The 26162-nt window shown below is 37.7% G+C and overlaps 1 protein-coding gene across 6 annotated transcripts in view; it reads right to left on the reverse strand.

Moving 5' to 3' along the window:
• Positions 1-25363, reverse strand: part of PHKA1 (phosphorylase kinase regulatory subunit alpha 1) — a 177051-nt gene extending 151688 nt beyond the window's left edge. For 4 of the 6 annotated variants that reach the window (XM_037002881.2, XM_037002880.2, XM_037002883.2 and 1 more), the window contains exons 1-4: positions 24871-25361; positions 23994-24152; positions 16046-16093; positions 14103-14271 (exon numbers count right to left, since the gene is read on the reverse strand). In XM_037002881.2, coding sequence (XP_036858776.1) covers positions 14103-14271; positions 16046-16093; positions 23994-24152; positions 24871-24948 — 454 coding nt within the window. In that variant the 5' untranslated portion in view covers positions 24949-25361. Of the gene's footprint in view, positions 1-14102; positions 14272-16045; positions 16094-23993; positions 24153-24870 lie in introns of all 6 variants that reach the window. The other 2 variants (XM_073227881.1, XM_037002882.2) reach the window with 2 other exon arrangements.
• Positions 25364-26162: the final 799 nt, after the last annotated feature.

Raw genomic sequence — 26162 nt, forward strand, 5'->3', positions numbered from 1 at the left:
GACTGGCTGGTGTACTCTTACTTCTGATCACACTTAGGAATAGTTGTATTTGCTGTATTTTCAAATATATTTGAAATATATTCACATATATTTTCAAAATATATGTGGTTTTGGAAGGAGATTTCCGCCACACTTCTCACATTGCCATCTTTTCTCCCGCTATTGACAGATATTTTAAATCATAGAACTCTGTAACTTTAGAACTAAGAAGGACTATACAATACATGTAATCAGATTCAAACTCCTGATCCATGGTCATGTCAAAATAACAACCACAGGAAAGGGCAGCAGCAGCAACAAAGGGTCTTCCTTGAAGCAGTAATGATCTTAACCTCTTGAAAGATGGGAAAAAAGAAGAGAGATAATAACATTGGACATCAGCTTCATAGCTTCATCTTGTCACCTTTGTGTGCTAAAGTACTCACAGAGGTTGAGAGAAGTCAGAAGGTATGAAACTGGTTTTGTCTATCTCTTAGACTTGTGTCACAGCTAACGAGTCACTGTATGCCATACATGACACACATTTCTATCTGTCCCTTTGCTTATGATATTCTATTTAAGTGGCCTTCTCCACATCTTGAAATCCTAACTCTTCTTTCAATTCTGAGCTCAAATGCTGTCTCCTCTGTAATGCTGTCACTTATTTTCCTCTTCTGTGCTTCATAGAATTGTATTTTATTTACTCTTATGAACTTATTCTTTACTCTGTACTATAGATAAATACATACTTGCATTTGAAGGAAAGAACCATATCTTATTTATATTTGCAGTCCCGGAAAGTATCTCACATAGCCCCTAAAAGTATCTCATCTAGTATTCTGAATGGTATTAAATAATACTGAAAAGATGTTCAAAATTATTTATTGAATGATCTTAAATAACCCTGTTAACCACAGAAGAAGGAACTATCTCCTGTGGCAAGACCATACAGGCAGGAGCTCTGAGTCCTGTTCCTTCCCTGGACCCAAGGCAGTCCTCGTAGAACAGAGGGTAGAAGAGGTGAGTACACAGAGGTAAAATGAGGTAGGGCTGGGTAAGGGCAAAGATGGCAGTGCTATACAAAGCACACTAAAACATGCAGGGCTCTATAAATCAGACCATCCCAGTGGTCTACCACACTTAGACTAACTTGCATTCAAATAACATTATGTCTCTTTCTCATTCATTTTTAAAAACATTAACATATAATTCACATACCATACAATTCATCCATTTTAGATATATAATTTAATAGTTTTTAGGGTATGCAATGTTCTCCAACCATCACTACAATCAGTTTTAGAATGTTTCATACTCCCAAAAGAAACTCTGTATCCATTAGCAGTCAGTCCCCATTCTCATTCATCACTTGTCTTCCACCCCCACCTAAGAAATCACTAATCTACTTTAGATACATAAAGTATGTCTCTGTAAATTTGCCTTACTGGGCATTCATATAAGTGCAACCATATAATATGTGGCCTTGTATGCCTGGGTTCCTTCACTTAGCATAATGTTTTCAAAATTTATTTGTGTTGTAGTCTGTATCAGAACTTCATTTTTTATTGCTAAAATATATTCCATTGTATGGATGTATCACATTTTACTTATCCAATCATTAGTGGATGGACGTTTGGTTATTTCCATAGTTTGGCTGTTATAAACAATGCTGCTATGAAATTCATGTATGTGCACAAACTTTTGGGTGAACATATGTTTTCATTTCTCTTGGGCATATACTTAGAAGTGAAACTGCTAGATCATATGGCAACTCTGCTTAACCCTTGGAAAACTGCCAGACTGTTTCCCAAAATGGCTGCACCATTTTACACTTCCCCCCAGCACTGTATGAGGGCTCCAGTTTCTCCATGTCCTCAGCAGCACTTGTTATTTTCTCTCTTTTTGGTTTTAGCCATCCTACAGGGTGTGACATGGTATCTAATTATGGTTTGGATCTGCGTTTCCGTAGTAACTAATTATGTTCAGCATTTTTTTTCATGTACTTATTGGCCATTTGAATATCTTTGAAGAAACATCAATTCAGATTCCTTGCCCATTTTAAATTAGGTAGTTACCTTTTTATTATGGAGTTGTGAGAGTTCCTTATAAATTAGAGACACAAGTCCCTTATCAGATATATAATTTGTGAATATTTCCTATCATACTGTGGGTTTTTTTTACTTCCTTAAAGGAATCCTTTGAAGCACAAAAGTTCTTAATTTGATAAATTACAATTTATTTTTCTTTAGTTCCTTATGCTTTTGGTGTCATATTTAACAAAGCTTTGTCTATCCCAAAGTCAGGAAGATTTACTCCTATATTTTCCTCAAAGTGTTTGTTATGAACTCAGTTGTGTCCCTTATATATGTTGAAGCCTTAACCCACATGTGACTATATTTGGAGATAAGGCCTGTAAGGAGGCAATTAAGTTTAAATATGATCATAAGGGTGGGGCCCTGATACAATAGGAACTGGTGTTCTTATAAGAGACATCAGGAATGCACGCACACAGAGAAAAGGCCATGTGAGGACACAGCAGAGAAGGCACCTGTCTGCAAGCTAAAGCAAGTGGGCTCACCAAAAGCAGCCCTGCTGATGCCTTGATCTTAGACTTCTTTCCTCCACAGCTATGAGAAAATAAATTTCTGTTGTTTAAGCAACTCATCCTGTGGTATTATGTCATGGTAGTCCTAGAAGATTAATAATGGTTTATAGTTTCCCTCTTACATTTAGGTCTATGGGTCATTTTGAGTTAATTATTTTCTATGGTATGAGGAAGTCCAATTTCATAATTTTGCATGTGAATATCCAGTTTCTCCAGCACCATTTGTTAATAAAATTGTTCTTTCACCATTGAATTATCTTGGCATTCTTGTTAAAGATCAACTGACCATAATGTGATGGTTTATTTCTAGGCTCTCAATTCTATTCCATTTCTCTGCAATCTATGCTTATGCCAGCACCATACTGTTTTGATTACTGTAGCTTTGCCATAAGGTTTTAATTCAAAAGTGTGAGTCCTCTAATTTTGTTGTGCTTTCTCAAAATTGTTTTGGCCATTCTGGGTCCCTTGAACTGCCATATGCATTTTAGGATCAGATTGTAAATTTCTGCAAAGGAGACAGCTTAGATTTTGGTAGGAATTGCATTGAATGTATAGATCAATTTAGTCCCTTCTATTACTTGTTTTTTGAGTGTCTTTAGGATGAAAATGTATTGGATTTGTCAAATGCTTTCTCTGCATCTAGGGAGATGATTGTATGGATTTGTCTTTTATTCCATTGACATGATGTATTACAGTAATTGATTTTCAGATATAACTGCAACTTCATTATGGTGTACAATCCTTTTTATATATTGCTGGATTCAGTTTGCTAATATTTTGTTCAGAATCTTAAAATATACATTCATAACAGATATTAGTTTGCACTTCTCCTGTGACATCTTTACCTGGTTTTGGTGTCAGAATAATATTGGCTGCATAGAGTGAATTTGCAAGTATTGCTTACTCTTCTATTTCATGGAAGTGTTTGTAAATAATTGGTAATAGTTTTTTAAATATTTGGTAAAGTTTATCAGTGAAACTATCTGTGTCTGGGTTTTTCTTTGTTTGAAGTCATTATATCACTAATTCTATCCCCTGAATTATGACTGATTCAGATGTCCTTGCTTCTTGAGTCAGATGTAGTACTTTGTGTCTTTCTAAGAATTTGTCCATTTTATCAAAATTAAACATTTGTTCACAGTATTCCTTATATTTCTGTAAGGTTGCAGTGATGTCCCATCTTTTGTTCTTGATTTTAGTAATTTGAGGTCTTTCTCTTTTTCTCTTGGTCAGTCTAGCTAAAGGTTTGTTAATTTTGTAAATCTTTTTAAAGAATCAACTTTTGGTTTGCTTGATTTTCTCTTGTTTTTTCTTTCTCTTTTTCATTAATTTCTGCACAATGTTTAGGATTTTATTCTTTCTACATGCTTTAGGTTTAGTTTGCTCTTTTTTTCCCCAGTGTCTTAGATGGAAGCTCAATTATAGACATGAAGTCTTTCTACTTTTTTTTAAGATGGGCACTTAGAGCTTTAAAATCCTAACCACTGCTTTCCCTGAGTCCCATAAGTTTTGGTATGTTGTATATTCATTTTCCTTCAGCTCAATGCTTTTCTAATTTCCCTTGTTATTCTCTGATTTACTGGTTATTTAGGAGTTTGTTGTTTAATTTCTGAGTTTCCCAAATTTCTTTTTTATTCCTTTATTTTTATTATTTTTATTTTGGTATCACTAATCTACAATTACATGAAGGACATTATGTTTACTAGGCTCCCCCGTTCACCAAGTCCCCCCTCAACATCCCCGTTCACAGTCACTGTCCATCAAAATAGTAAGATGCTGTAAAATCACTACTTGTCACCAAGTTCACAGTCACTGTCCTTAAACATAGTAAGATGCTGTAAAATCACTACTTGTCTTCTCTGTGTTGCACAGCCCTCCCCATGCCCCCAAAATACTATACATGTTAATTGTAATGCCCCCTTTCTTTTCTTCCTGCCCTTATCCCTCCCTTCCCACTCGTCCTCCCCAGTCCCTTTCCCATTAGTAACTATAGTCCATTCTTGGGTTCTGTGCTTCTGCTGCTGTTTTGTTCCTTCAGTTTTCTTTTGTTCTTATACTCCACATATGAGTGAAATTATTTGGTACTTGTCTTTCTCCGCCTGGCTTATTTCACTGAGCATAATACCCTCTAGATCCATCCATGTTGTTGCAAATGGTAGGATTTGTTTTTTTCTTATGGCTGAGTAATATTCCATTGTGTATATGTACCACATCTTCTTTACCCATTCATCTACTGATGGACATTTAGGTTGCTTCCATATCTTGGCTATTGTAAATAGTGCAGAGATAAACATAGGGGTGCATCTGTCTTTTTCAAACTGGAGTGCTGCATTCTTAGGGTAAATTCCTAGAAGTGGAATTCCTGGGTCAAAAGGTATTTCTATTTTGAGCATTTTGAGGAACCTCCATACTGCTTTCCACAAAGGTTGAACTAATGTACATTCTCACCAGCAATATAGGAGGGTTCCACTTTCTCCAGAACCTCACCAACATTTGTTGTTGTTTGTCTTTTGGATGGTAGCCATCCTTACTGGTGTGAGATGATATCTCATTGTGGTTTTAATTTGCATTTCTCTGATGACAATCGATGTGGAGCATCTTTTCATGTGTCTGTTGGCCATCTGAATTTCTTCTTTAGAGAACTGTCTATTCAGCTCCTCTGCCCATTTTTTAATTGGATTATTTGCTTTTTGTTTGTTGAGGTGTGTGAGCTCTTTATATATTTTGGATGTCAATCCTTTATCGGATCTGCCATTTTTGCATATATTCTCCCATACTGTAGGATATCTTTATGTTCTATTGATGGTGTCCTTTGCTGTACAGAAGCATTTCAGCTTGATATAGTCCCATTTGTTCATTTTTGCGTTTGTTTCCCATGCCCGGAGAGATATGTTCAAGAAGAGGTCACTCATGTTTATGTCTAAGAGATTTTTGCCTATGCTTTTTTATAAGAGTTTTATGGTTTCATGACTTACATTCAATTCTTTGATCCATTTCGAATTTACTTTTGTGTATGGAGTTAGACAGTGATCCAGTTTCATTCTCTTACATGTAGCTCTCCAGTTTTGCCAGCACCATCTGTTGAAGAGACAGTCATTTCCCCATTGTATGTCTATGACCCCTTTATCGGATATTAGTTGACCATATATGTTTGGGTTAATGTTTGGAGTCTCTATTCTGTTCCATTGGTTCTTGTGACAGTACCAAATTGTCTTGATTACTGTGGCTTTGTAGTAGAGCTTGAAGTTGGGGAGTGAAATCCCCCCCCCCACTTTATTCTTCCTTCTCTGGATTGCATTAGCTATTCGGGGTCTTTGGTGTTTCCATATGAATTTTTGAACTACTTGTTCCAGTTCATTGAAGAAAGCTGTTGGTAATTTGATAGAAATTGCATCAAATCTGTATATTGCTTTGGGCAGGATGGCCATTTTGACGATATTAATTCTTCCGAGCCAGGAGCATGGGATGAGTTTCCATTTGTTAGTGAACTTTTTAATTTCTCTTAAGAGTGTCTTATAGTTTTCAGGGTATAGGTCTTTCACATCCTTGGTTAGGTTTATTTCTAGGTATTTTGTTCTTTTTGATGCTATTGTGAATGGAATTGTTTTCCTGAATTCTCTTTCTATTAATTTATTGTAAGTGTATAGGAAAGCCACAGATTTCTGTGTGTTGATTTTGTATCCTGCAACTTTGCTGAATTCCGATACTAGCTCTATTAGTTTCAAAGTGGAGTATTTAGTGTTTTTTATGTACAATATCATGTCATCTGCAAATAGTGACAGTTTAACTTCTTCTTTACCAATCTGGATTCCTTGTATGTTTGGTTTTGTCTAATTGCCGTGGCTAAGACCTCCAGTACTATGTTAAAGAACAGTGGGGAGAGTGGGCATCCCTGTCTAGTTCCCGATCTCCGAGGAAAAGCTTTCAGCTTCTCGCTGTTCAATATAATGTTGGCTGTGGGTTTATCATAAATGGCCTTTATTATGTTGAGGTACTTGCCCAGTATTCCCATTTTGCTGACAGTTTCTATCATTAATGCATGTTGAACTTTGTCAAATGCTTTTTCAGCATGTATGGAGATGATCATGTGGTTTTTGTCTTTCTTTTTGTTGATGTGGTGGATGATGTTGATGGACTTTCGAATGTTGTACCATCCTTGCATCCCTGGGATGAATCCCACTTGGTCATGGTGTACGATCCTTTTGATGTATATTTGAATTCAGTTTGCTAATATTTTGTTGAGTATTTTTGCATCTACGTTCATCAGGGATATTGGTCTGTAGTTTTCTTTTTTGGTGGGGTCTTTGCCTGGTTTTAGTATTAGGGTGATGTTGGCTTCATAGAATGAGTATTCTATGAAGTATTCCCTCTTCTTCTATTTTTTGGAACATTTTAAGGAGAATGGGTATTATGTCTTCTCTGTGTGTCTGATAAAATTCCAAGGTAAATCCATCTGGCCCAGGGGTTTTGTTCTTTGGTAGTATTTTGATTACCGCTTTGATTCATTGCTGGTAATTGGTCTGTTTAGATTTTCTGTTTCTTTCTGGGTCAGTCTTGGAAGGTTGTATTTTTCTAGGAAGTTGTCCATTTCTCCTACGTTTCCCAGCTTGTTAGTATATAGGTTTTCATAGTACTCTCTAATAATTCTTTGTATTTCTGTGGGGTCCGTCGTGATTTTTCCTTTCTCGTTTCTGATACTGTTGATTTGTGTTGACTCTCTTTTCCTCTTAATAAGTCTGGCTAGAGGCTTATCTATTTTGTTTATTTTCTCAAAGAACCAGCTCTTGGTTTCATTGATTTTTGCTATTGATTTATTCTTCACAATTTTATTTCTTTCTTCTCTGATCTTTATTATGTCCCTCCTTCTGCTGACCTTAGGCCTCATTTGTTCTTCTTTTTCCAATTTTGATAATTGTGACATTAGACCATTCATTTGGGAATTTTCTTCCTTCTTTAAGTATGCCTGGATTGCTATGTAGTTTCCTCTTAAGACTGCTTTTGTTGTATCCCACAGTAGTTGGGGCTTTGTGTTGTTGCTGTCGTTTGTTTCCATATATTGCTGGATTTCCATTTTGATTTGGTCATTGATCCATTGATTATTTAGGAGGATGTCGTTAAGCCTCCATGTGTTTGTGAGCCTTTTTGCTTTCTCTGTACAGTTTATTTCTGGTTTTATGCCTTTGTGGTCTGAAAAGTTGGTTGGTAGGATTTCAATCTTTTGGAATTTACTGAGGCTCTTTTTGTGGCCTAGTATGTGGTCTATTCTGAAGAATGTTTCATGTGCACTTGAGAAGAATGTGTATCCTGTTGCTTTTGGATGTAGAGTTCTGTAGACGTCTATTAGGTCCATCTGTTCTAGTGTGTTGTTCAGTGCCTCTGTGTCCTTACTTATTTTCTGTCTGGTGGATTTGTCCTTTGGAGTGAGTGGTGTGTTGAAGTCTCCTAGAATGAATGCATTGCATTCTATTTCCTTCTTTAGTTCTGTTAGTATTTGTTTCACATATGTTAGTGCACCTGTATTGGGTGCATATATGTTTATAATGGTTATATCCTCTTGGTGGACTGAGCCCTTTCTCATTATGTAATGTCCTTTTTTGTCTTTTGTTACTTTCTTTATTTTGAATTCTCTTTTGTCTCATACCAGAATTGTAACACCTGCTATCTTCTCTCTGTTGTTTGCATGAAATATCTTTTTCCATCCCTTGACTTTAAGTCTGTGCATGTCTTTGGGTTTGAGGTGAGTTTCTTGTAAGCAGCATATGGATGGATCTTGCTTTTTTATCCATTCTATTACTCTGTGTCTTTTGATTGTTGCATTCAGTCCATTTACATTTAGGGTGATTATTGAGAGGTATGAACTTATTGCCATTGCAGGCTTTAAGTTTGTGGTTGCCAAATGTTCAGGGTTAGCCTCTTTACTATCTTACTGTCTAAGTTAACTCGCTTGTTGAGGTATTATACATGCGGTCTGATGATTCTTTATTTCTCTCCCTTCTTATTCCTCCTTCTCCCTTCTTCACATGTTGGGTGTTTTGTTCTGTCCTCTTTTTAGGAGTGCTCCCATCCACTTTTGCTTGTCTGGGAATTGTTTAATCCCTCCTTCATATTTAAATGATAATCGTGCTGGATACAGTAGTCTTGGTTCGAGGCCCTTGTGTTTCATTGCATTAAGTATATCATGCCATTCTCTTCTGGCCTGTAGGGTTTCTGTTGAGAAGTCTGATGATAGCCTTATGGGTTTTCCTTTGCAGGTGACTTTTTTTTTCTCTCTGGCTGCCTTTAATACTTTGTCCTTGTCTTTGATCTTTGCCATTTTAATTATTATGTGTCTTGGTGTTGCCCTCCTTGGATCCCTTGTCATGGGAGTTCTGGGTACCTTTGTGATCTGAGAGGCCATTTCCTTCCCTAGTTTGGGGAAGTTTTCAGCAATTATTTCTTCAAAGACACTTTCTATCCCTTTTTCTCTCTCTTCTTCTGGTACCCCTATAATGCGGACATTGATCCTTTTCGATTGGTCACTCAGTTCTCTTAGAATTCTTTCATTCCTGGAGATCCTTTTATCTCTCTCTGCATCAGCTTCTCTCCGTTCCTGTTCTCTGTTTTCTAGTCCATTAATGGTCTCTTGCATCTCGTCCATTCTGTTTTGAAGTCCTTCCAGAGCTTGTTTTATTTCTGTATTCTCCCTCCTTAGTTCTTGCATATTTCTCTAGTCCATCAGCATGGTTATGATTTTTGTTTTGAATTCTTTTTCAGGAAGACTGGTTAAATCTATCTCCCCAGGTTCCTTCTCAGGGGAAGATGTAGAAGATGTCGAAGCTGTCTGGGTTAGTTTTGTCTGGATCAATTTTTTTTTGCCTTTTCATGTTGATAGGTGCAATGTTGACCTATTTACTTTCTATCAGCTTGGAGGGCCAAGGCTTTCCAGTAGCTCCTGGCTTTTATTTACTGGGACAACTGCGACCCCCTAGTGGCTTGTGTTGGGCAATTGCGTGTAGCCTGGGTCTGTGTATCTTGCCCATCCAGTATGGAGGAAGCTTCCTTGCTGTGGGGGTGTCCAGCCTCAGACTGCCACTCTGCTCTTGCAGGGGCCCAGAGGGATAATGGACGGGAGGCTGTTTGGCTGTTTACCTCCATGAGGGGTCTCATAGCTGTTGCCCAGGGGGTTAGTGCACCCGGGGTTCCCTGGAATTTCCAACTGCTGGACTTTTACCCAATTAGCTTCCATCCAGCTGTGGCATCCCTGTCCCTTTAAGACTTTCAAAAAGCACTCCCTTTTCATTGTCACAGGGGCGCTGGCTTCAGGACCCGCTCAAAGGTCTTGCTGTCCTGTTTCCCTAGTTTCCAGCACCCCACGCATGCACTGTGTCTGCATTCTGGTGCGGATGGCTAGGGCTGGGTGTTTAGCAGTCCTGGGCTTCCTCTCCCTCTCTGCTCCGACTCCTCTCCTCTCCTCCCACCGGGAGCTGGGGTGAGGGGTGCTCAGCTCTCGCTGGTCCAGGGCTTGTATCTTACCCCTTTCACCAGGAGCTGGGTTCTCACAGATGTGGATGTAGTCTGGCTGTTGTCCTGTGTCTTCTTGTCTCTCTTTTAGGATTAGTTGTATTTGTTGTATTTTCAAAAAAATATGTTTTTGGGAGGAGATTCCCACTGTCCTACTCACGCCGCCATCTTGGCTCCACCTCCCCACATTTCTTTATGTCACTGATTTCAAATTTCATTCCATTTTGGTCATAGAAGATATCTGTGTGACATCAATCTTCTTAAATTTATTGAGGCTTATTTTATGGTCTACTATATAGTTTATCCTGGTGAATGTTCTGAAGGTATTTGGGAAGAATATATATTCTGTTGTTGTTGGATGAAGTGTTCTATAGATGTATATTAGATCTAGTTGGTTTAAGTTTTCTATTTCTGTGTTGATCTTCTGCCTATTCTATGCATTATTGAAAGATGGGTACTGAAGTCTCTAACTATTGTTAAATTATCTACTTCTGCCTTTAATTCTGCCAGCTTTTTCTTCATTATTTTGGGACTCTGTTGTTAAATGCATGTGTGTTTATAATTGTTATACCTTCCTGATGGCTGATTATTTTACCATTCTAAAATGTCCCACTTTTATAGTCTAGTGACAGTTTTTGTTTTTAAGTCTGTTTTCTCTTAAATTAGTTATTCCATCTTTCTTATGGTGGCTGTGGGCATGGTATATCTTCTTCAATCTTTTTACATATATATATTACAAACAACAATTCATTGTTACAATTATTACTCTTTAAAAGATTTTCTATCTTTTAAAAAAGCTGAGAGGAAATTATATGTTTATATTTTATTAACTTTCTAATTTACCATTTCTATTTCTCTTCATTTGTTACTATGGATTTGAATTGCCATTTGGTCATTGCCTTAATTCAATATAGCTTTGCTTTCACTCACCTCTTTAATTCTATTATCAAATATATTACATTTTTATATGCCATAAGCCAAACAATATAATTACATTGCTTTATACAGTTGATTTTTAGATTACTTGAGAAGACAGAGGAAGAAATATACAATTACACTGTATTTTATAATTACTTTTATAAGTGGTCTGTTTTTTGTCTGTGTGGATTACTATTACTCTCTGGGGTCACCTGCTTTCAGTCTGAAGAACTTTTAGTATTTCTTGCAAGGTAGGTATACTAGTAACAAATTCTCTCAGCTTTTGTTTGGGAATGTCTTTATTTCACTTTGTTTGTGAAAGATAGTTTCACTGGATGCAAGATTCTTGGTTCACAGATCTTTTTTTTCAAACCTTTGAATATATCATTCCACTGCCTACTGGCCTCTATTTTTTTCTTAAGAGAAGTCATTTAATTATCTTATTTGGATTCCCTTGTATATGATTTGTCATTTTTATCATATTGTTTTCAAAATATTCTATTTCTTTTTTTTAACATTTTTACTATGATGATTCTAGGTGTGGATCTCTGTTTACCCCTACTTGGAGGTCACTGTGATTCTTAGATGTGTAGATTAAAGATTTTCCTCAAGTTTGGAATTTTTTCAGCCATAATTTTTTTGAATATATTTTCTGTTCCTTACTTTCCTTCTGGTATTCTCATTACATATGAATTGGTGCTCAAATGCTGTCCTACATTTCTCTGAGGTTCTATTCATTTTTCTTTATTTTTTTTCCTCTGTTCTTCAGACTGCTTAATCTTTACTGATCTACCTTTAAGAATACTGACTGTTTCTTCTGCCAGCTCAAATATGTTAAGTTTCTTTGGTGAATTTTTCATTTCAGTTGTTATATTTTTCAACTCCAGAATTTCCATTTGGTTCATTTTTATCTCTTTATTGATATTCTCTATTTGAAGAAATACTTTCATCACATATTTCTTTACTTATTTAAGCATGGTATCGTTTAGAAGTTTGGACATTTTTATAGTAATTGCTTTGAAGTCTTTTTTTCTTAAGTTCAACATACGCTTCATCTCAAAGGTAGTTTCTGTTACCTTGTTTTTTTTCTGTTGGATTAGACTTTCCTGTTATTTTTTCATGCATCACAAGTTTTTGTTAAAAACTGGATATTGTAGACAATATGCTATAGGAACTCTATAGATACTGATACCTGCTCCTCTATGGTGCTTGTTTTTGTTTACTTGTTTGTTTAGTGACTTGGCTGGACTATTTCAGTGAAATTTATTTTCCCCACAGTATGCAGCTTCTGATGTTGCTCCTCAGGAGGGTGTAGCCTTGGGCATGGGCAAGGGCAATGTCACCCCAGGAAGACAGTGATTTTAGTTTTAGCAACTGTTTCTTTCTGTGATCTATTAAGTGTCTGCCTCTGTTGGCATCATACTCAGCTGTTAATCTCCACTAATTTCCAGCTGACTGTTCTATTATATTGTATAATGTCCTGAGATACAAATTATTCCACAGTCTCATCTGATTAAATTCAGGCCTCTTTTCAGTGGTCTTTGATGTTAGCTAGCCTTTGGCACCTGTTTTAACTCCAGGAGTACTTTTTTTTAGCTCTTTCATTGTTTCTCTATTAAAACTTCTAGCTGGTATATGGGTTAGCTTGTTGCTCTTATTGAGCCATCAGCCTCCTCCTGATTTATTACAACCAAAATCTGCATTGTTTTTGAGAATGACCTTAGGCTTGAACTTCCCCACACTCTGTTCCAAATAAAGTCAGTTCTCTTGAAAAGACCTATGGAACTTTCTATTCTTATGGCCTACCTCTCCCTTCATACTACTAGCATGTTGGGCCAAGCCTAGTGTTCTTGGCCTGCTCTGTCTGTGGTTAAGCTTCCACTCCATGAGTTTAACTGGGGGATAGGAATTTGTTCCAGCTTTCTTAGTTATTCTTGGCTAGACTAGAACTTCTGCCACACAACTGGGGAGGATGAAAAATGCTGGCAACCTATGTCTCTCAAGGGGATATCATAGCCCTAGACCAGAAACTGGAGAGAGAGAGAGACTTGTGTTCTTGGCTGCACACTTACCTCCAGTAGTGCTTCTCTTATGGTGAACCTGGGGCAGGGGTGGGGGTTGTTTATGGCCCAAATATTGCACTCTTTCACTGCTCTTACCAAGTTTAGATTGCCTTGAATAAATGTTTCTCTGTAAGTTGCAGTCAGTTTCTATCTAAGCCTGTCTTTTAACCTAAGTTAAGATTTTTAAGAATTCAAAATTGTGCACAGAATTGCTAAATTTTCCATAAAGATCTTTTGTATTCTACCTACTGATCATCTCTCACATCTATCCTTTTCATCCTCAAGGCAACCTCCTTACCTAAATTCTGCATTATTTCTTGCCTAACATATTTCGCTAACATTCTAACCAGTCCTCCATCTTGATTTCTTCCCCAACCAATCTGTCCTCCTGCTACTGGGGTGAATTATCTGAAGCTTCCCTGATTATTTATTTTGAGGAGCTCTCTACTGATACAGACTAAACTCTAAACTACTTAGCATCTAAAACTAATAGCAAAACTATCTGTAAGGGTGTATTATTCAATAATAAAAAATAAACACTTAAATTCTGATTCTTAAGTTAATTCCCTTAATAAAATTTAGATGCCTATAGACAGATACCTTATCTATAATATATTCACAATGAGTAGTATAAAGTAGTTGATTCAACTTATGTTAATACTACTACAGGCTGGTCAGTGCATAATATGAGAACAAGTAATAAACCCTAGCTCTTCTTTCTCATCTGATGGTACCTGAGGATTAATAAAAGATAAAAATACCCACCTAAAGAAAACCCATCCAATATTTCCTGGTTCTCAATTTTCAAAAAGTATTAGTTAGTACTCCAGACTTGCTTCACAGTGTAAAAGTATACCAACTAGATCTCAAAGATTTGTTTGTCTGTATAAAATCTGCAAAATATTAAGTTTCCAATATGCATCTTTGAGTAATATAAATAGCTATGTTTTCTGGCCAACACCTCTGGAGAAGTCATGTGTGCCAGAGCAAATGCTTTACTCTGCAGTGGTTCCCAGTACTTCCGTCCTTGTACTAACCTGAGGCAGTCATTTGTGCTAAGAAAAGCAGGTACACAGAGGTAGCATCCAACTGCAGGTGTCCCCACTGGTCATCACCCACTACAGTGGCACAAGTTTTGGTGTTGTACTTGGCATGGAGGCTATCCTTGGTACTCTGACTATATTTGAAGGATTCTACTTTATCCACCTGAAGAAAACAAAAACAATTAAAGAAGTCTATCCAGAAAAATTAGCCCACATACCACACTTCTGTAGTACTCTAACACAGTCATTGAATTAGGTCTTCAGGCAGTTATAAATATTTAAAAGACATTATTACTTCTTTTTCCCTGCACTACTACAGCTAGGAAAGTCTGGTGTTTTTTAATTTAAGCAATTTAATTAGAAAATAATACTAGTCAAAACCAGCTATTTTTTATTCATTATCTTTCTTTTATTTTACCACATTGTAGACATAATTTGAGATGCAGAGCGGTTGAGTGAGGACAGCTTAGTAAAAGATAACTGAGTTGTAAAAAAGATATTTGTTTCTGAAACAAAGGTAGGGATTTTGAGGGAAATTAGAGCAAAAGGATATATTTTGAAACAGTAATGAAAAGAGCTGGGGAGAGATACATGGAGTGACAGAAAAAAGATATGAATGAAAGCTGAAACCAGAAGTCAGAAATGAAACATTGTGCAAGGAACAACTAGTCTCTGAAACTTAGATTTGATTATATATGCATCTGATACATGATAGTACCTATTAAACCTTAAATGCAGTTTATGAAATTAGTGACTTTAAACTCATTTGGTAAAGTAGAAAATGCAAATATCTAAAATGGAAAAAAAAGTAGCAAAGAATAAAAGAAGAAATGATGACTGTGAGATAGCCCATATAAAGAGTACTGATACAGAGGTTCAGGAGTCTGGAGTTGATTTATTTTTACTTTAGACTTGTATGCCTGTGGATAGTCAGTTTATTAATGTGGGCCTCAATTCTTCTAATAAAATGTAATCTTGGTCTCAAGGGAATCAGTTCAGATTCAATGTGTGCAACATGCATAAAGATTTCCTAGGATAAAAATAAAACTTTCTTTTTCTAAAATTCTTTTTACTGGAAAAAATATCATAAAGAAAGCAAAAGATAAACCATAGACTGCTAAAAAATATTTGCAGTATATGTGACAAAGGGTTAGTATCTATAATGTATGAAACTCCTCAAATAGGCAAGAAAGAAAAATACGCAAAGGACTTAATAGGAAATTAATAAGAAGAAGAAATGCAAATTTTCAATCTATAAAAGAAAAGATGCTCACCTTCACTGAAGATCAGAAAAATGCAAATTAATGCAAATAGATATAAATCCTTGGCCCCATTATCTCCAATCCTAAAATCTAAAACACTTCCCAAAAGTTTTTCAGCTAAGTTTTGCAACAAATTTCATATGGTGGCAACACTTCATTCAAATCAACATGGGGCAATACACAGTTTTTTATTTATTCCACTTAATATGAAAAAGCATGTTTCCCTATAGACAGAGACTAATGTTTTTGATGATAGAGTGCTGTTTTGAACCTGTTGAGGGCATAACATAATATATGGAATGTGCACTGTACTACCTTTCAAAAGTCTAAGAAATTCTGAATTCTAAAATTCATCTGGTCCCAAGGGTTTCAGATGAGTGCTTATAGATCTATATCATGTTTCACTCAATATACATAATTTCACGTACAGTAATGATAAAGCATATTAAAAAGACATTTGTAGACAGAAAAAAAACTAGAAGGAAACATTCCAGTGGTAACTGGGTGGTGAGATCATGGGTGACATTTCGGCACTTGAATTTACAAATTTTCTAAAATTAGCGTGAACTGTTTGTACAATTGAAAAAAATATATAAACTATAAACATTATCTAGGGGATAGAGATATCATTACAATATGCTTTTATTAGAGAGGGAGCTTTTAACAATACCATACCTGTCTGATCATGCAGTGCAGCAGTCCCCTCATCAGCTTCACTATGCTCTGCAGAAATAAATGGAAACAAGACTGTTATAAACAACCCTAGGTGCAGGAACACTTACTCAGCAACTGCAGTTGGTACATGACCTTTTAGAACAAGTAACCCTATCCTGGGTTCCTATTTACATGGCATTTACTTTATACGTACACAGAAGAGCAGATTGCAGCTAAAAGTGGAATCAAAACATGCAGTTGGTGACTCCTTCAGATTAAAAAAATTCCAAGCTCCAACAGGCTTATGTAAAACTAAGCCAATCATCCTATTAGGGACTTTCTACTCAGAGTAAAAGGACAAGTAGCTCAAAAATCATAAAGCTATCAGGATATTCTAAAACACATCTTACAGCCTAGAAAAGCAAACATCATCACTTTTACTTTTTCTAAACTAGCCAAGACTTATCTGCAAGAGTCTACAGAAATAGTTATCTAGACATTTTCCCTAAAGAATAAATCAACTCCAACTCAGAACAAGTACAAAGGAGAATTGCTAGTGCAACTCAACCCCTTTTTCATGAGAAAAATGTCACAAACTTCTTCAAGTCTAAAGTCATAACTATTTCTCTTACTAGGGCTTGAGAATTTCTAAAGTAGTTAATTTTCCAATCGTAACATTCCAAAATTCTGATTTCCAACTATAGTATACTAGCTAATATATGATATAGTAATAATAATTATTTAATTATGATATAGTATAGTAATACTATTCTATACTAGTTACACTTCATGACACTGGAAGGGCCCATCAACTGTGGCATGGATAGGCAATATGTTTTGAAAGAATGTACCACAAAATAGCTTTTCCATTTCTTTAAACTTTCTGCTTCACAGTCCAGAAGAAATACAACTAGGTTACTCCAGGGAATGCTGGCTCAGAGGTGGCTTGAGGACACCTCTGAAAACTAATCTACTTGGGAACAGCATCATTTTTTATTCCTTCAAAACATTCAAGTGGGACTACCAGAAATAGGCATGATAAGGATAGGTACCTATTAAATAATGCTTCAACTCTTTATAAAGTCTAACTGAGGAAAAAAAGTGTTTCCTTGAGCAGTTTCCCTTTCTTACGTAATTTCTGTCTATAAATGGTCCCCAACCCTTATAGATCAAGGAAAGAAAAAGAGGGGTGGAGCGAAGGAGCAAGGTGGAGGGAGGGAAGTAGGGAGGGAGGGAGAGCGAGGGAGAGAGAATAGGCAGTGCCTGATCTTATTACCTTTTAAAGCACAGCATTATTATAATGAAACTGACTGCAACCCGTGCAAGAAGATCTCTATCATTACTCTGACCCCAGTGAAACAAACCATCCTTTAATATACCTTGTTACAGAAAGCATTTCACACAGCCTCCTCACTCTGTGGGGGAACTTGATCACTTCGGAATTACCTTCTTTGTGTTAACACATACTCAGTTTTCTGTCACAACCTTTCAACTCTCTACCATCCAGCCCTGCTACTCCCATCTACATTTTCTTTAGCTTAAACAGCAAACCTGGGGAATCAAGGACCCAGTGGAGGATTCCTGAGTGCCATCCACTTTGTCCTCCTGGAATGACCATTGATAGCCATTTCTGTCCTCAAGTTCCAACTTCCAAGTCAGTATAAAATTGAAAGGAAGCATGGGGATATAGGAATCAGAGGGGGTATCTGTACTCTGTGTTACCCCAACTGGTCATTTTCCAATTCAGGTGCACTGTTGGCATTAATTATATATGTTTATTCATATGCCAGGGCTTCTAATCACACCAAGTGACACCCTCCTCTTGCCTACTCTTTTTGAGGATATGGACCTATATATTTGTAAATTGAGTATATAAGGATATATAACTATATACAACTGTATCTATATAAGTATTCATCTTTCTCTGTCCAGGTATATGTATAATCATATATTTATTGAGCATATACAATATGCAAAGCACTCTACCAGGCTTTGTGGAACATAAAGACAGTAGAGACAGGACAGATATGTTTAAAGAAAACCCTAAACCATAAACATAGTCTACCTAACAATTCCTAGTTATGCTTTAAAACCCTACTCCTCTGTTAATCCTTCCTTGCTATGTTCAAGGGGAATGAGACATTCCTATCTCTCTGTGTCCCCACAGAACTTTGTACTTTATCTCCTATATATGCAGTACTTACAGTATCTGTCCTAATGTATTATAACTATTTGTTTATATATCAATCTCCCCTATCAGACTATGAACTCCTTGAGAAAAAGGGGCAGAGACCAGGTTCAGAAATAGGACTTTAGGTCAATGGACTAAGCAGATTGTGTCTTTAAAAATATATAACTTATGTCTGTAAGTAACTCTTAAATGGCTTATTGTGTGTGTGTATGTGTGTGTATATATGTATGCATTTACAGAAAGGGAGGATGCAAACATGACAAAATGTTAACAACTAGTGAATCTAGGTAATGAGTATATGCAAAAAGGTTCATTTTACTATTTTTACTTTTCTGTAAATTAAAAAAATTTTTGAATAAAAAGTTGAGAGTTAAATATAAACATTTTCTCCCATTTTATTTTTTGTATCTATTATAGAACCTGGCGCATAACAATTACAAAGTCTGCTACATCAAAAACTGAACATGTTGAATGGCACACACCATAAATGATCTAGAAGTTCCAAGAAAGCAGTCCTAAGAAAGAAGTCATCAGTGTACAGCTGAGCCACATAAATAGTGGGATTGGTGCCAGGTTCTGAAAGGAGGGTGTTAGTTCAGATTGGAAGGGAACAGGCAACACAGTGGAAGAAACAGCTTATAAAAAGATTTGGAGGTGGGAATGTCCCTGGCGTCCATGGAGGAACAATTTAAAAAGACTAAAGCTGAAGTCATAAGACCCAGGTTGTATTCATGGCACTGCCAAATTCCAGCTTCATCCGCTTGTTCAATCTCTTCACTTGTAAATTAGGAAAATAATACCTACCTCACAGAGTACTGTGTAAATAAAATACTTGTAATTATGGGAAAGTATGTAGTATAATGAAAAGTATTTACATGAATGTCAGATATTTTTATTAAGGGATTATTAGAGGAGTCATGAAGACACCAATCTGGCTGGAACTGGGGGTATAATGCAGGGCACTAGCATGATGTAATACTAAAAAAGAAGGCTGGGACCAAAGCCTTAGGGAGCCCTGCCTATTAATACAAATCATTTGGATTTTATTCATAGGTAAATGAAAGCCACAGAAAGATTGCTGAGAATGGAAATGATATAATTTAAGTGTGTTTTTCACAATAGTGTTAAGTGGCTATGGTTTACACTAGGGTTGAGGCAGAAAGGAACAGAAAGAAGGGGATGGAGTCAAGAAAAATTATAAGAATCAATGGACTTTGGTCTCCATGTATCAAAAGACAAAAGGGACAAGTCAAAAACCACCCAAATGGCAGCTCTTTTCAAACACTGTTTTACAAAACAGTAGTCCAGAAAATTCTGGAAAGGCTGTAAAATTCACCCCCATCTTAGATTAAAAAAGCACACTAGTACATCCAAGGCTCTGAGAAATTATGGTGTTAAGAAACCCACTATTAAAGACTGACCCAAACTTAGTTGACCTAATGTCCCACAGAATATACTATGAGAAATGCTCTAAATAATATCACCCAGGTAGAATGAGGACACCAACAGGAGTAAAGGTGAGTTGCTGTGGTTTGGTAATCTGTTCTCAGTAGGGAAGGTGGGTTTCAGACATACTGAGTTTGAGAAGCCACAGTATATGCAGGAGCAACTGATCAGAAGATAAATGAAAATCAGTTTGAAGTGAGGTCAGAATTAAAGATGAAGATTTGGAAGTCATTCTCATAAAGGTAATAGTTAAAGTCATGAGAAAAGATGAGACTATACAAAGAGAATAAAAATGAGGAGGAAGTAGAACTGGAGGCAGCCAAATGGTTCTATTTGTGTGTGTTTTTATTTTTATGGGTCTGTGTCTTTATCTATATGACTAAGAGAAAAGGGCATTTGTAAAAACCCATATGTGTATAAATTTATCTTAACTTAGGATAGAAGAGTCAACTAAAATCCTTGACCTAGTTTTATCCAGAATTCTCTTTAGTTCTCTGACATTATTTCTCAGAGAGAAATCAAGGTGAGAGTTGGAGGGAAGGGATGGGTTTGTTCATACAGTAAGGGAAAGTTGACAGTAGGTGGGGTATAATCTGTGCTCATTTATTGGCCATAGGTCAGTAGTTATTATTCCTGCTACACTTTAGAATCACCTGGGTAGATTTTTTAAAAATATTGAATGCCCCTGGGCTGCCCTTCAAGATTTATCTAAATTATTATAGAGTGGGGTCCAGGACAAGTATTTCTTAAAACTTTCCAAGTTATGCCAATGTATACCCAGATTCAAAACCACTCATGTAGACCTAGGGACAACTCCAGCTCACTGCCCGTTTTTGTAAATAAAGCTTATTGGAATATAGCCATGCTTATTTAATTATGTTGTCTCTAGCTGCTTTGGGGCAATAATGGGAGAGCTGAGTAGTTAGGCAGAGACCACAGGTGACCCACAATGCCAAAAATATTTCCTATATGGCACTTTATAGAGATGCTTTTCTGTCTCTGGTCTGAATTAACTGAGTCAGGTTTGAGAAAGAAAAGTTGAGACCTAATAATAAAATCTGTTTTAATTCAAAAATAAAAGTTCATAGAAATTTTAGAATTCCCAAAGAAATGTCTTTTTTGAAGATGTTTCCTACTGTCATGATGTTTCTGAGACATTCCAAAGTTGTTATGAGGTATAATGAAAAGTATTTGTTGGAGGATAACTCCAACAAATTGGGCTATGTGAAAAATTAATGGAGCATGAAACTTTTAGAATGAACAATTTAATGTTTCCCAAATTTCCCCACCTTCTTCTGTTAAATTCTTTCTACCTGGGCCACAGGAAAAATGTCACGTTTGTAGAATGACTGGTCAGTAAGGAGACATCAGATTTTTTCTAATAGCACTGAAAAAAAGGTCAAATTGTACCAGGGTATGGAATCCTGGGTTTTGTTCCATGGGTATTAACTTCTAGCAAAACAAAACAAACAAAACAGCAAAACATTAGGGTTGGATGTAAGATTTCAGGGGTGGAGAAGGAGTAGGATTACAGGTGATTTTTTTTAACACTCCTCTATATTTTCCAAATTCTTACAATAGTTATGTATTATTTCTATAAGTTATAAAAATATTGATCTGGGCTAGAGCAATAGGATGAACAAATTTTTCTGATGGACCTAAGTACCTAATAACAACTTGAAAAATGCCTACTATTGCAGAGGACAACACAGTGTAACTTCTCTATGGCTAAGGACTGCAACCCCACAGTATGTTGGTGCCCTTAACAAAAAACAAAATCTCAATATTTTGATTTATAGATGAAGACTGGAGATCAGATTGTCTAAGTTTGAGGGAGACCACTTAAGAAAATGGTTGGTGTAGAGAGAATCATTTCCACTAACGGAAAATAATTCACATGCACCCTACAGGTGACAGCAGAGTATCTCAATGTTAAGAGTACCATGTAGGGTGAATGTTGAAACCACTGTGTTGTCTATGTGAAACCATCATAAGATTGTATGTCAATGGTACTTTAATAAAAAAGGAAAAAGAGTTCCATGTAGCCCAGAATATTGTTTTCTTGGTTATTCAAGAAGACACAGCACCCTGTGCCTAAAGAGTTCTATAAAGGATACTTCTTTACTGAAAGTTAGGGACTTAAAAGTTAGTTTAAAGGTGTCTGCTGACTCTTGACTTTATTTTGAGTTGGGGTTGGAGGGTATAAGTTCTGAAACAGTGGTAATAGGTTTATTTTTTTCTAATTGGAATAAAGTTAATGTACAATATTATTTCAGATGTACAACATAGTGACTCAAAAATTATATATAGTACTAGATGCTTGCCACAATTAGTTCCCATTACCATACCAAGATATTATAATATTATTGCTTATATTCTATATGTTGAACTTCCATTTCTACAACTAACTTATTTTACAATTCATGGTTTGTACCTCTTTATCCCCTTCACCAACTTCACTCATCCCCCCACACCCCTTCTTATGGTAACCAACAGTCTGTTGTCCATATTTTTTAGTCTATTTTTTTTGTTTGTTTTGTTAGATTCCATATTATATGGTTTTTGTCTTTGTCTGCCTGGCTTATTTCACTTAGCATAATACCCTCTAGGTCAATTCATGTTGTTGCAAATGGCAAGATTTCCTTCCTTTTAATGGCTAAGCAATATTCCATTCTGTATATGTACCACATCTTCTTTATGCATTCATCTATGTGTATTTGGGCTGCTTCCATACCTTGGCTATTGTAAATAATGCTGCAATGAACACAGATGTGCATAGATCTTTTCAAATAAGTGATTTTATTTTCTTTGGGTAAATTCCCAGAAGTGGAATTGCTAGGCCATATGGTATTTCTATTTTTAGTTTTTTGAGGAACCTCCATGTTGTTTTCCACAGTGGCTGGATTAATATGCATTCCCACCAATAGTGAAGGAGAGTTCCCTTTTCTCCCCATCCTCGCCAAAACTTGTTATTTCTTGTCTTTTGGGTATTAGCCATTCTGACTGGTGTGAGGTGATAGCTCATTGTGGTTTTGGTTTGCATTTCCCTGGTGATAAACAGACCAACATCCATGATGAACATAGATGCAAAAATACTCAACAAAATATTAGCAAACTGAATTAAAAAATACTCAAAAAGATCATCCATCACATTCAAGAGGGATTTATTCCAGGGATGTGAGGATGGTACAATATTCGTAAATCAATCAATATGCTACACTACATTAGCAAAAGGAAGGATAAAAACCATATGGTCATCTCCATAGATGTAGAAAAAGCACTGGACAAAATTCAACATCCATTCATGATAAAAACTCTCAACAAAATGGGAATAGAAGGAACATACCTCAACATAATAAAGGCCATATACGACAAACCCTCAGCCAACATCATAATCAACGGTGAAAAACTGAAAGCTTTTCCTCTAAGATCAGGAACAAGACAAGGAAGAATGCCCACTCTTAACACTTTTATTCAACATAGTACTGGAAATCCTAGCCAGGGGCAGTCAGGCAAGATGAAGAGATAAAAGGCAGTCAAATTGGTAAGGAAGAAGTAAAACTGTCATTATTTGCAGATGGCATGATATTATATATAGAAAACTTGAAAGACTCCATTAAAAAACTATTAGAAACACATTCAGCAAAGTCACAGGATACAAAATCAATATACAGAAACCTGTTGCATTTCTATATACTAACAACAAACTAGCAGAAAGAGAAATCAGAAAAACAATTCCACAGACAATTGTATCAAAAAGAATAAAATACCTAGGAATATACCTAACCAAGGAGGTGAAAGACCTATACTCTGAAAACTATAAGACACTGAAGAAGATACAAATACACGGAAATGTATCCCAGCCTCATGCACAGGTTTAAAAGTCAACAATCTTCACTTGTGTCTAGTTGAGGAGTTCTGCCCATTTGTGTCTGTTACCCTTAAATACCACCTGTACTTTTCAAAAATGAAGTAAAATGGTAGATAACCTGCTCCCAAACATTCTTCTCAATGAGAATAAATACTCTGGAAACTGCAAAATACATTTACTTAGAGGATTACACATTTTAGCAAAGATCCCAGGACAGGATTTTCCACTGTAACAGAACGATCTGTGGCCTCTCCTCCTGAATCAGCAAGTTTCAAGTTTCCATGGCCAAAAAAATTGAGTACAATACAGGAAAGCTCTTTGGAATGTAGTTTCAGGAAGGGGAAGAAAGAGAAAGACAAAATACAGTTCTTTTACCTCTTACGGGCTACATTCTTTCAATCCCTGCTCTCTGCCCTCCCACCCCCCAGCTCCAGATTTCCCTGTATTTTTTATCTGAGTACCTGTTCAAGTTCATAGGCCTTTGCCTTATCCTCATCCCGGTCTGCATTCTTTCGATAAGCTAGGCCCAAACCCCACACAGCCAAGACGCTGTACACGTTATCCCGGACCCAGGCGTCTTTCTGATCATAACTGGCTGGAAGCAAGCCAGTCACGGGATTCTGAAAGGCCAAGAAAAAGAGGATGGACATGTAACCATAGGGTGTTGGTATGAGGAGACAGAATCTATCAAATGGGTTACTTAGGGACTTTGGTCTTTCTTCTACTTCCCCACTCCTGAGTTTTATAACCTCCTCTTCTGACCAAGTGCATGCAAATGCTATCTTGAATAAGGGAAAAGAGCTGACTGAAATCTTAGAAGTCTGAAGTGTGGGTACTGTTAATAAAAAGACAATGTTTTAACTCTCCAGTTAAGAAGAACTATCAACAAAAAAACAGCATTAAAGTAGAGGCAATATAATTAATTAACTGTATCTACAAGGTAGTTCAGGTCTTCCCAATAGTCTAAAGATGAGTAAATATTCCCCTACCTCTTTGGCGGGAGGGGCTAGGAGATGATGCCAAAACTGGGGTGGGGGGTAGAGGTGTCAATACACAAGCTTCAACACATCTTTCAACTCTGACTCCTGGAACCCAGCTGTGGCTTGGGTACAGGGGGTTCAGAAGCCACGACTTAGGACTTGCGGCTAAAAGTGCCTGGCCCAGCTCCTATCGTTTTTTCAGGTCCTTTATGACTTCCCCAGCTAGGGGGCGGGAGAACCTGCTACACACACAGAGAGAGACACACACACACTCGCGCGAGGGTTCACCCAAGGTCTCTGTCCAGGCTGTCACCTACATTTCCTTGGTGATTACGTGAGACATCCATCCCTCACTTACCTGATGGCACAGGATGGTCTGATGCACCAGCCTAGCGTAGCCGTCCAGTCGGACCCCCGAGTTACTCCGGCTCCTCATCACGTCACGTTTCCGATACCCTCAGAGAAATGGCCCGGGTGTCGTAGGGGCCTCGGTGCTTCGAAGAAGCAGGCTCCAACACAGCTTCACCCGAAGCTGGGGTAGCCCGAGTGCCAGGCCTAGTAGACCCCTCCCACCGTTCGGATCTGGGGCCGCCTGCTGTTCCGGCCGCGGCTGTAGAGCACCCTTCTCTCTGCTCCACGCCAGCTAGCGGCCCACCACTACGCCCCCAGCGCCGCTCTCTGTTATCCTTACGCCCACCCAGTCCCAGCGTGTGGCTCCGGCATGCTCCGCCCAGCTCCCTGCGACTCGGATGGCCAAGAGCGTCCCGCACGGCCGCCGGCAGCAGGTCAACGGCCGCAGCGCTGCCTCCACCTCTCGGGAGGCGCGAGCGAGAGGCGGGGCGGCGCTGGGTCCTGGCAGCTGCGCTTTGCACTCCAGAGGCCCTCTGCGTCGACCCCGCCTGCGCCGGTCCCAGCGTCCCCGCCCGCCCCAGGGCCGAGAATGTGATACCGTAGGTAATGTGCTCGCAGAGGTTTATTTTCGAAACACTTCAAATGACTGTTTCAGTTTTCCACACTTGCTGTGCACACAGGATGTTGACAAGGCTCTTTCTTCTGGTTCCTCATACCGGACTAGGTTAGGAACCTATTGTAACTTCCAACCCAAAAGGCAAGACGCACGTTTGCATTCAAGGTCTAAAGAATTGGGATTTCTGGGTCTTGATCGTATTTTATACTTTTGACTAAAAGCTTAGATTAAACTCCTCCCTTCGATCCAAACCAAACAAGAAAGAACTCCCTAAGAGACTTTATTCCTTATAAACTGACTTATTGGCGGGCTGGAAAAGAAGGGGCAGTAGCACGCTCTGAGGAAGCAAGTGTCCCAGGCGGGGAAATGGACTGGGAGCGAGCGATTGCTCTGAAAGGCTTTAGCTGGAAAGGAGCTGGAGGAGATAGCATAACTGCTTTAGAAGGCTCCCTCGTGCACACGTAGGTCACAAGGCCGAGGCACCAAAGACTAAGCTGAAAAATAAAGGGGAGGGAGCTAAAGGGAGGCTAGAAAAAAGCCAGCTGGTAACACAGATCACTGGCCGCGTTAACTGGTTCGCACCCTGGCGGGTGTCCTGGCCCCAGGACCTTTGCTCTCTCCATTTGCTGCGTCCCCGCACCCTCAATCCCCTTTTGTTCTCCGCTTATCCAAACCCTGCAAGT

The sequence above is a fragment of the Manis javanica genome, chromosome X (genome assembly GCF_040802235.1).
Source record: "Manis javanica isolate MJ-LG chromosome X, MJ_LKY, whole genome shotgun sequence".
NCBI lineage: Eukaryota > Metazoa > Chordata > Mammalia > Pholidota > Manidae > Manis > Manis javanica.